General features: G+C 38.0%; 1 protein-coding gene across 1 annotated transcript in view; it reads right to left on the minus strand.

Annotated features, from left to right (window-relative positions):
* Positions 1–11,625, minus strand: part of LOC110027026 (ABC transporter G family member 36-like) — a 33,593-nt gene that overhangs the window by 5,878 nt on the left and 16,090 nt on the right. The window contains 9 exon segments of the mRNA XM_020728286.1: positions 425–558; positions 634–717; positions 988–1,278; positions 1,363–1,695; positions 1,786–1,952; positions 9,690–9,821; positions 9,920–10,076; positions 10,530–10,633; positions 10,994–11,154. Of these exon segments, the coding sequence (XP_020583945.1) occupies positions 425–558; positions 634–717; positions 988–1,278; positions 1,363–1,695; positions 1,786–1,952; positions 9,690–9,821; positions 9,920–10,076; positions 10,530–10,633; positions 10,994–11,154 (1,563 nt within the window).

Raw genomic sequence — 11,625 nt, forward strand, 5'->3', positions numbered from 1 at the left:
AGATGTCAATTCAACCTCAAATCAAACTAAAACCAGAAATTGAAGAGAAAATTTTATTTTTTCTTAATGATTCAATTCAAGGTGCATTTACATATAGGAGTCTCTCCTCCTTAGATAAGGAAACTAACTAAATAAATTCAAAGAAATTCCTATTACATTCCAAGACTAATTAAGCAAGATAAAAAATAAGGAAGGAGAATAATATCTGTAGAAAAGGAAAGACAATAAATATTGTAATTTGAATTTTGAATTTTGAATTTTGAATTTTGAATTTTGAATTTTGAATTTTGAATTTTGAATTTTGAATTTTGAATTTTGAATTTTGAATTTTGAATTTTGAATTTTGAATTAGATCCTTCAACAATTACAGCAGATGCTTTCTCCAACAAAAGATAGAAATTAAAAATCTATGGAGACAACTCACTGAAATAATGCAGAGTCCTTATATAAATCACTGAAATCAATACCCAATATTTCCTCTTGTGCCCTTGTGGTCACCTCTAACATCCATGTTGCTGGATTATAGCCATCTTTTATCTTGCTCACTCCATTAATTCCCTGATAAAGTAAAATCTTAGATTGTTTCACAGATTTTAGAAAAGGCAGATTAAACATGAAGCTTAAGGGGCTTACTTCCAAGTATTCAATTAGATGACAAGAATGATGACCCAATGGCCCTACATAAATTTCTTGGCCACCTCTCTTCATCAGAAATAGCTGTTCAATTTGAAAGACAAAATAAAAATAGAAATTATAAAGCAAAAGTTCATTTTGCTTTTAGAGGATTAAGGAGAAAAAGGTAGAACTAGGGTGATTTGTGTTAAAGTTCTTCAAAATGACTTGAAAAGAGTAGGTTTAACAATTCAAATAACACTCAATAGAAATAAACGAAAACACGGATCCATAAAATCAATCTCAAATATTTGGGATAAGACAACTAGTGATTATGATGTAATGAATGAGTTAATTAAATTCTTGAATCTCTACCTCATCAAAAGCTTCAAATATATCAATGCTAGGCTGATGAATTGTGCACACCACAGTTCTGCCAGTGTCTACAATATTCCTTACTGCTCTCATAACTATTGCTGCAGCTCTTGCATCAAGCCCAGAGGTAGGCTCATCCATGAATATGATTGAAGGATTAGAAACAAGCTCAACAGCAATTGTTAGCCTCTTTCGTTGTTCAGCTGACAAACCATTTACTCCTGGCAATCCTACCAGTACCTCCCTTACAGAAGCAAGTTCCACGAGCTCAATGACGTCTTCTATATACATCTATGGCCACAAAATGTTATCTTAGTTCATGCAAATAATGTTAAAGAAAGTTTACAACGAAATAAGGGATTTCATTCAACAAACCATTTTCTCAGAGTAATCTATCTCAACCGGCAATCTGAGCCAAGCAGAAAAGATCAGAGATTCATAAACTGTTATATGAGGGGAATGAATATCATTTTGTTCACAATATCCTAACATCTGAACAAATGTTTTTTGCTTTCTTGGGTACCCATTTATCAATATGCTCCCCTCTGTATATCCGTCAGTTTTCCTTCCAGCCAACAGATCCATCAATGTTGTCTTACCCGCGCCGCTTACACCCATAAGAGCTGTCAGCACACCTGGTCTAAAAGATCCACTTAGACCCCTTAGAAGTTCCAATCGGTCTTCCTGAACACCTTGTGCCTTTATGTCCTGTAAGCGTACATTTTTACTGGATTTGTTAGATAAATAAGCAAGTTATGCACCAAGCTACAGATTAAAAATACACTATAAGTAAATTACCTGTGGCATGTCTACTGAGTATCTTATATTATCAAATGTCATGGACACTGGTGCCAAAGGAAGGGCCCTTCCTTTCTTGTTCAGTTTGGACTCTGCGACTGCCTCTTCATTGTCAATTCCAGTCCTGTTTTCATTCTCTGTTCCAATCTTAATTTGGTAAGTTTTAACTGTTGAAATTCAAAATAAGGAGTAATACGGATTATTTCATTGATATGAACGGGGGTATAAATAACCCTTACAAGAATCCTATAATAAAAAAAATAATAAAAAGAAAATGATATGAAAGGAAAGATATATCGCATGATATCTCCAATAATTAATTCATATTAATTATTAGGAGATATATGAAATAACACAGAATAGAAAAATAAATAATTCTGAATCCAAAGAAATAAATATAAAATATAAAATAAAATATCTCCTTATATTATAGGAATAAATTATTTCTTATTATAATTCTTAACACTCCCCCTCAAGCTTTAAGTTTGGAATGTATGTTAATAATTTTTAACTTGTTGAGTAGTGAAGAAACATTGGTTGTTTAGATTATCGAATTTGCTAGATTCAGGCTTGACTGAATTTGTTGGATTCAGGCTTGGCTGAATTTTGCGTTTTGTCTGCCATATGTTTCGGCGTAGAAGAGAAATTTAGACTTGGCTGAATTTGTTGGATTCAGGCTTGACTGAATTTTGAGTTTTGCAGGGAAAGAAAGAGACAACCTACAGGAAAAATGACTCTTAGTTGACCGCGACTGTCGTTGGCTACAGAAAAAAAATATGTAAATCACACCTAGTAATTCTGCTAACAGAGAAAGCAACAGAAGAAACGGCGGTTGGAAATAGAGTCCCTCCTGCCGCTTGGGCCAGAGAAGAAAAAAATTGCAGGAGAAATGACTGGCCGGAAACGTAGCTCCCCCTGACGCTTGGGCAGGGAAGAAAAAAATATTGTAGGAGAAATGGTCGGCTGGAAGCGTAGCTCGCTCTGACGTTTTGGCAAGGAAGAAAAAAAAATATTGTGGGAGGAAGGGTTGGTGATGGATTTTGCCGGCATTGTTCGATCCATGAAAACAATACCTCCGACAAGATGATGATGAGGCGGGTGGCGGCATCACTGGTGTTGCCCTGGCTGGAGCCCCATTGTTGGTGCCGGCATAGGAGGATACAACACATGTATCAATCAGGAATAAAAGAAATCAGACAGAATAAAGAGTTTCCTGCTTCGCAATACTGCAAAGAGGGAAATATTATATTTACACAGATTCTTTTCTTTTAGCTAATTATTTAGATTATGATTATGTATTAATTAAGTTACTTAATTTAAAATATACTGAATATTATGTACCTAAAATAGATTGTACAAACTACTATTTATTGGAATGAAAGCAAAGGAAAAGACATTCAGCCTATTTGCTCAAAATATTCTCTTGGTACCAGAGTCTGAATTCTTGAAATTTTAGCTATTTTTACCTTTAGCCGGCATCTTTGACTGCTTCCTCACCGGAGCGCTCGTTCTTGTCTTTGAGTTCTGCGGCATCTTCGTCGGCTTTGTTTGAGTTCTACCGTTGCTTCAAGCCGATTAAATCCCTTCGATCGGACCTTTGGTGCTGAGTTTTACGACTGGTGCTGCGTCCGCATCTTTATCTTCCGGCATCTTCGGACATCTGCTTCAAGCCGATCGACTCCAATTACAAGAAATTCGTCGCTCGTTCGCTCCGATCTGTCGAAATCTCCTTCGATCCGCCTGCCGCGATCTCCTTCGTATCTGCCGTTCGTATCTGTCGTTCGCTCCTGCGATCCCTTCGTATTTGTCGTTCGCTCCTGTCGCGATCTGTTGCGATCCTCCTGTCGCGATCCGTCGCTCGTTCCTGCCATGTCGCGATCTGCCGTTCGCTCCCGTGTCGTTTGCTCCTTCCGTGCCGCGATCTGCCTTTGAATTTTATTTATCTTGGATATTTTGATCAAGATTAATATATTTAAAATGTCTTCTGAAATCTTAACTATCAGATTCACGGAAAAGAATTATACCGCATGAGAATTTCAGCTCAGAATGTTCTTGAAAGGAAAGGAGCTTTGGGGCCATATTGATGGATCTTCCCCAGCTCCTACTGAGACAAAAGATCTTGGTCAATGGGAAGCAAAGGATGCTCGAATTATATCTATTGAGGCCCATATGGTAAACAATTTATGATCCTTTAGCACAGCTAAAGAAATGTGAGAATATTTGAAGCGCGTTTATAATCAAGATAATTCTGCAAAACACTTCCAATTAGAACTTGACATGAATAATTATAGTCAAATTAATCTTTTAATTGAACAATATTATTCTAGTTTTTTATATTTATGGAGTGAATATACTGGTATTATCTATGCTAAAGTGTCAAAAGAAAACTTAGCTAGTCTTCAAGTTATTCATGAAGAAAGTCGTCGTGATCAGTTTTTAATGAAACTGAGACCTGAATTTGAGATTGCTCGAGCTGGGTTGTTGAACGGAGATCTGGTTCCGTGTTTGGATATTTGTTTTGGGCAATTATTGCGCGAAGAACAAAGATTGACGACACAAGCTACTATCAGTACAACAGGTGGATCATCAGAAATAATTAATGTGGCATATGATGCTAAGACCAAAGGAAGGGGCCAGTGCAGTCCTACAGCTACAAGAAATTTGATCATATTGCACGGAATTGTGAAAATAAGGTATGTAATTATTGTAAGCAAAAGGGACATACTCTTACAGAATGCCCAACACGACCCCAAAATCGCAAACCATAAGCACTTCATGCCATGGTATCCGACAATCCTGCCTCGACTTCTACTGTTGCTGACAATAATCAATCAACTGTCACACCCTATATGGTTCAACAGATGATTCTCTCTGCATTTTCTGCTCTCGGCCTTCAAGGGAAAGGTAAAACTATTTCTTCGATTACTTTTCCTTGGTTTGTTGATTCAGGGGCCACAAATCATATGACTAGCACTGCTGAGTTATTACATAACCAACGACCATACACTAGTACTCAACATATTCAGGTTGCTAATGAAAATAATATTCCAATTACGACAGTTGGATTTCAATTACGACACTTGGTGATATTAATTCATCATTCAAATATGTTTTGGTTTCTCCTAATTTATCTACTAACTTACTCTCTGTTGGTCAAATTGTGGATAATAACTGTAAAGTACATTTTTCTCGTGATGGTTGTATTGTGTAGGATCAGGTGTCGGGGAAGGTGATAGCGAAGGGGCTTAAAGTGGGTAGATTGTTTCCATTGCAATTTACTGTTCCGCAAAATATTTCATTAGAATCTTCAGTTGTTGAGAATAAGACAGACATACGGCATAAAAGACTAGGTCATCCAAATGATATAGTGTTGAAGCATTTACATAAAAGTGGTATTTTTTGTTTTACAAATAAGAATTTAGTAGTTGACTGCTCTGTTTGTAAACTTGGAAAAAACAAGACATTACATTTTCTTAGTTCAGACAGTCGTGCCAATAAATGTTTTGACATTATTCATAGTGATGTTTGGGGAATTACACCAGTTGTTTCACATGTTCAATATAGATATTTTGTGACATTTATTGATGATTACAGTCGATTTACTTGAATCTATTTCTTACGTGCCAAAACAGAAGTATTTACTGTATTCCAAACATTTTTAGCATATGTTGAAACTCAGTTCTCCACTCGCATTAAAACATTACGATCTGACAATGACGGTGAATACATGTCTCATGAGTTTCAAGCATTTCTCCAGAACAAAGAGATTGTTTCACAACGTTCATGTCCCTATTCACCGCAGCAAAATGGAGTTGCTGAACGAAAAAATTGACATCTATTAAATACCGTGCACACATTACTGATAGAATCTTCTGTTTTAGACTGAAGTTTTATCTACTACAGTTTATCTCATTAATCGCTTATCATCTCAACAATTGAAATATGAGTCTCTCTCCTATCGAGTTTTTGATAAACACCCTAATTATCATACGCTACACTTTCAGATGTGTTTGCTTTGTTCATCTACCTGCGTATGAACGTCATAAATTGGCAGCTCAGTCAATACGATGTGCCTTTATGGGGTACAATTTTAATCATAAAGTTTTCGTGTGTTATGATTCGATTAATAGTCGATGACATATTTCTCGAAATGTGATTTTCTTTGAACATGAATATTACTTTCAGCATCATGTGTCCACATCAGATACAATTATACTTCCACAATTTGATAATTCTTCTGTTGATAAAAGGTTCAAGCCAGACATAGTCTACATACGACGTCTGCCCCCTTCACCTTCAAACATCCCCGACCCTGATCCAGAAATTGCTCCAATACGTATTCGACGATCAACCCGACATATCCGTCCTCCAGATAGATATGAGTATTCTGCAATTTTAACTAATTCTACTGTTCCTACCTCTTACTTTCAAGCTACTAAACAGACTTGCTGGGTCAAAGCCATGAAAGAGGAATTTCAGGCACTTCAAGATAATCACACTTGGGATATTGTTTCATGTCCTACAGGTGTTAAACCCATTGGATGTAAATGAGTTTATTCTCTTAAACTTCGATCTGATGACTCTCTTGACAGACATAAGACAAGATTGGTAGCTCTTAGCAATCGACAGGAATACGGGATTAATTATGACGAAACATTTGCACCTGTGGCTAAGATGACAACTGTCCGATTGATGTTATCTATTGCTGCATCTAAAGGCTGGTTCTTAAAGCAGATGGATGTTAAAAATGCATTCTTACATGGGGATCTCAAAGAAGACGTCTATATGACTCCTCCTCCAGGCTTATTTTCTACACCTTCACATGATGATTGTAAGCTCAAAAGGTCCCTATACGGTTTGAAACAGGCTCCACGGGTCTGGTTTGAAAAGTTTTGCAATACCCTTCTTAGCTTCTCTTTTATTCAAAGTCAGTATGATTCATCATTATTTCCTTACAAGATTGACAAGGGAATTGTTTTGTTATTAGTATATGTTGATGATATTGTCATCACAGGATCTGATAATCAATTGATGTCTCAACTATAGAAACGTCTTCAGGGTTCTTTTCATATGAAAGATTTAGGGTCATTAACTTATTTCTTAGGACTCGAGGTTCAATCTTCTGCCGCTGGTATTTTTCTTCATCAACACAACTATACAAAGGGACTCATTGCTTTGGCTGATCTTCAAGATGGTCGCTCCACGGATACCCCTTTGGAAGTAAATGTCAAATATCAACAGAATGATGATGACTTTCTATCTGAACCATCTCTATATAGACAACTAGTTGGCAGTCTCAATTATCTGACTATTACGCGTCCTGATATTTCATTTGCTGTACAACAAGTTAGTCAATTTATGCAAGCACCTACACATCTTCATTTAGCTGCAGTTCGACGTATTATTCGATATTTGAAAGGTACTTCTTATCGTGGTTTGTTCTTTTCTGCAAAGTCTCCTATCACCTTAACAATCTATAGTGATGTTGATTGGGCTGGTTGTTCTGATACACGCCGCTCTATTACTGGATGGTGCATGTTTCTCGGCAACTCTTTAATGTCTTGGAAGAGTAAGAAACAAGATAGAGTATCTAAGTCATCTACTGAATCAGAATATCGCGCTATGCCCTTTGCTTGTTCTGAAATCATTTGATTTTGTGGCATGCTGGCTGAGCTTGATTTTCCTCAGCTTGAGTCTACTTCTCTTCATGCAGATAATACTAGTGCTATTCAGATTGTTGCTAATCCCGTTTTTCATGAACACACGAAACACATTGAAGTGGACTGTCATTCCATTCGAGAAGCCTATGAGGAGGGTGCTATATCTCTTGAAGTGAACTGTCATTCCATTCGAGAAGCCTATGAGGAGGGTCGGCGATGGATTTTGCCGGCATTGTTCGATCCCCGACAGCAATACCTCCGACAAGATGATGATGAGGCGGGTGGCGGCATCACTGATGTCGCTCTGGCTGGAGCCCCATCGTTGGTGCCGGCATAGGAGGATACAACACATGAAGTTTTTGGATGGTTTCTGGTGATGTCTGACCAAACTCCAAAGCATATTTGCTTCATGGTTTTTTGGGAGCCGTGTACAAAAGTGAAGTAAGATCCCCAAGTAAGATCCCCTAAGATCCCCCGACTTTCTGAAAGACCTCGGAGAAGGAGAATCCTCCAAAACATCAGCCCGTACCTTTCTAGGCGATGACGGTGGCAACAAGCTTCTAGTTGGATCCGAAATGTTAGGAGTGCGATGCAGATGGTTCATCTCCATCATCGTCTGCGGTATGCTGACTGGAGGATTCTCTGATCGCAATCTAGCCTACAAAACATTAGCCGCGTTGGTAGGAGGAGATGGAGTAGGAGACGCCGAGGACGAAGGCGAGAGCCGATACTCCTCAAAACAGAAGCTACCCTTCCTATGACCAGATATGTATCCATTGAAATTCTTCGTGGAACACGTCGTGGAACACGATTAATGGGTGAAATTGATAACTTGGGTGAAAAGCTACGGTGCGGATGGGGGGCTAACATAACCCTTGTGAGTGCAACGACTCGATCTATGTGGTTCATCATATCGAAAATTGTGGAAATTGCTATAGTAAGTTCGTCGTGCAAAATTCAAATTTTCACACGACGGTTTCTGGCATATCCAATCAACTTCCCTTGGTGACAAATTTGGATCATTTATGTGAACGAACTCTCCTCCATACGAGGACATTATATGTGTGGTTGAATCGATCCCTCTCGTGTATGGTCTGCCGCCCCTCCAAAAGGTAGGGGGTAAGAAGATGCGAAACCTGCCACCTCCTCCTCTCCCTCGCATTCCACGACCTAAACGTGGTCCGCGAGGGTGCCTAAAATCTGGTTCAAAATAACCATCATCCACCCTTGGCCGGTGCGGCGGTGAAATAGAATCTGGACGTTGTATGTGCCCTGGATCATTCTGAAACATTTGAGACTGTGGAAGGAATGCCAGAGAGGACCCGCACCGTCGAAGACCAATCGCAAAATCACGACACTGTAGACCAGGTTGGGGCGCACGGTGGCGGAGTCCGTTAGGGGACCTCCGGCGATGCAGCTGCGAGTAGCCCCCACGACGTCGGCTGGAAGACGGTGAATCACGGGGATGAACATCTTGCGGAGAACCGCGATGACGATCATCGGTGTCATATCCGATGTCAATATCGCTCCCACCGCCATTGTTGGCTGGAGGCTTGACGACCATGCTGCTGAGGTTGACGCCGATTCGTGGACCCGGAGACAGCGATAGGGATAGTGCCTCTGGTTCAGACTCCGAGGCAGCATCAAGATCAAACTCACGGGAGCGCATCTTTGTGATTCTTTCCATGGATTCTGTAACCTAATGAGGCGGCGGGGAATTAGGGATTTGGAGAAGAAAAAAAAATCATCGTTTCAAATATCAAAATGAGTGTCCCTCCCTGGGAGTCCGACAATTCTCAAAGGAGGACCGATGGCTAGGATACGAAACATTGCTCTGATACAATGTTGAAATTCAGAATAATGTGGAATACATATTATTTCATTGATATGAACGAGGGTATAAATAACCCTTACAAAAATCCTATAATAGGAAAATAGGAAAAATAATAAATAATAAAAAGAAAATTATATGAAATGAAAGATATATCACTTGATATCTCCAATAATTAATTCATATTAATTATTAGGAGATATATGAAATAACACAAAATGGAAAAATAAATAATTCTGAATTCAAGAAAATAAATATAAAATAGGAAAGGAAATATCTCTTTATATTAAAGAAATAATTTATTCCTCATAACTTCTTATAAGAATAAACTATTTCCTATTATAATTCTTAACATTAACAAAAAAGTGATAACTATCATCAAAAGATAGAAATCATCAAATCTTTAGCATTACGTTTACTTCTAGATCCGGAGAAGCATTCAGAGCTCTCTGCTACTGATGATATTTCAGTTCGCTCTCCTGTAATCTTTGTTTCTTTCTCCTTCAATGCCTCCTCGGAGATGGTTGGCTGGGATCTTCGAAATGCTGCAAAGATATGAAAGAATGGTCCATCTAATTTAATCCATTAAATGTAAGACTGTATGAAGATTTTTATGTAAGTACTTTGTTGGATAAGTACTTACGTTCCAGAAAGGTAAGAGCCAAAGTGAAAAGAATATTATATAGAATTGTCCATCCAATCAAAGCTCCAAAGCCTATCCAATACCATTTTGCTTCAGTAAACAGTCCCCGAGACTTCAAGCTGGCCAATCCCAGTGGTTCTGTCGATCCAGAAAGAGTCTGCAACACAATTATTAACAAGCGGGTAAATATGTTGTGATCAAGATATGGGATAGGTAATTATATATTAAACTTAAATTATTAGGCAGCAGTTTTCTTTATTAACAAAACACCAGCAAAGACTGCCTCCATTTCTTAAACACTCAAAGCATATTCAACGCTCTTTATGGAATTCTGCATGCTTTACAAATAAAATATTTTCTCTCTTTAAATTTAATCGCGTTTAACTACAAAAAACTCTTATCATTTTATTGTAATTCAAGGCATAATTATTACTTGATTTGCTTTGATATCCAGCTGAATAAAAACAAAATATAGTTGTTAATGAACTTGAGGTTATTCATGTTCAACGTATCAGTTAACCAAATGACTCTCCAAACTCATTCATAATTGATTCACGTACATCTTGTGGAGAGCAAATAAAATGTTGTATTGCAGTATGACAATTCTTACGTGTTTCCAGCTTTTCCCAAGGAACTCATTTGTTGCAAGAGCATTGTTGGCGTACATTAAAGGTGAGATCCAGTAGCTCCATATCCACCATTTCTTCATGTCATCTATTAAAGTGGCAAAACATCAAGAGGGGGAGAACATCAACTTCACATATTACGGGCATTTACATACATACCACACAGTTCCTATACATTTACAAATCTCTAAACCTTTTACATTAATACCATCCAAATCATTCATATCACATAAAAAGTACCACCATTTTAACTTTTAAAAGGTGAAATACATCCTTTCATGCATAAAGTGATATGTATGTAAAAGACGTATAGGTGTTAGATATGTAAATACATTGGAATTGAGTGGCATGTACGTGAATCTTCCTTGATAGTATTGGTCTGTTACAGGACCAATGGCAGGCTTAAGCTAGATGATCTAACTGAGAGTTCGAAGTCATAGGAATGTACCATGTGATAGAATGAATCCAGCTGACGCGAACATGACGACAAGTGCAAATAACCCAAAAGTATTTGCAACAATCATATCTCTGCCCAAAGCAGCAATTAAACGAAACAGTCCAGATGCTGCCTGATGGAGTGCTAGTAACAGCAAATACTGTTTAAAAAACCTGCAATTTACTATAATTAGCACAGTTGTCTTCAAAGGAAGACTTAACACATAATTCTAATGTATTTATGTAATATTTTCATTATGTGGGCTGGGGTGCAGCGGGCAACGTCCCGCAGTACAGTATAAGAATAATTTTATAATTATATATTATATTGTATTTTTTTCTGGAATTTAAAGAAAATCCTCACTCTGCTCCGGAGAACGAGGCATCTTTGTAAAAACTTGTTGAGAAAATTAGGGCGAAGAAGAACAGTAATCGACACAAATCCAGAAGAACACAGAGATTTAACGAGGTTCGGCAAAGATGCCTACGTCCTCGGGAGCAGAGCGGCGAGTTCCTTTCAATAATCAGAAAAAAGGTTACAGAATAGAGGATACCTCCTGGGGTTACTAACAGGCCTATTTATAACCCCAGGAGTAAACCTAGGCACAATATGTAATTACAACATTACCCCTGTACCAAACCGCG

Source organism: Phalaenopsis equestris, unplaced genomic scaffold, assembly GCF_001263595.1.
Source record: "Phalaenopsis equestris unplaced genomic scaffold, ASM126359v1 Scaffold000411, whole genome shotgun sequence".
Classification (NCBI taxonomy): Eukaryota; Viridiplantae; Streptophyta; class Magnoliopsida; order Asparagales; family Orchidaceae; genus Phalaenopsis; species Phalaenopsis equestris.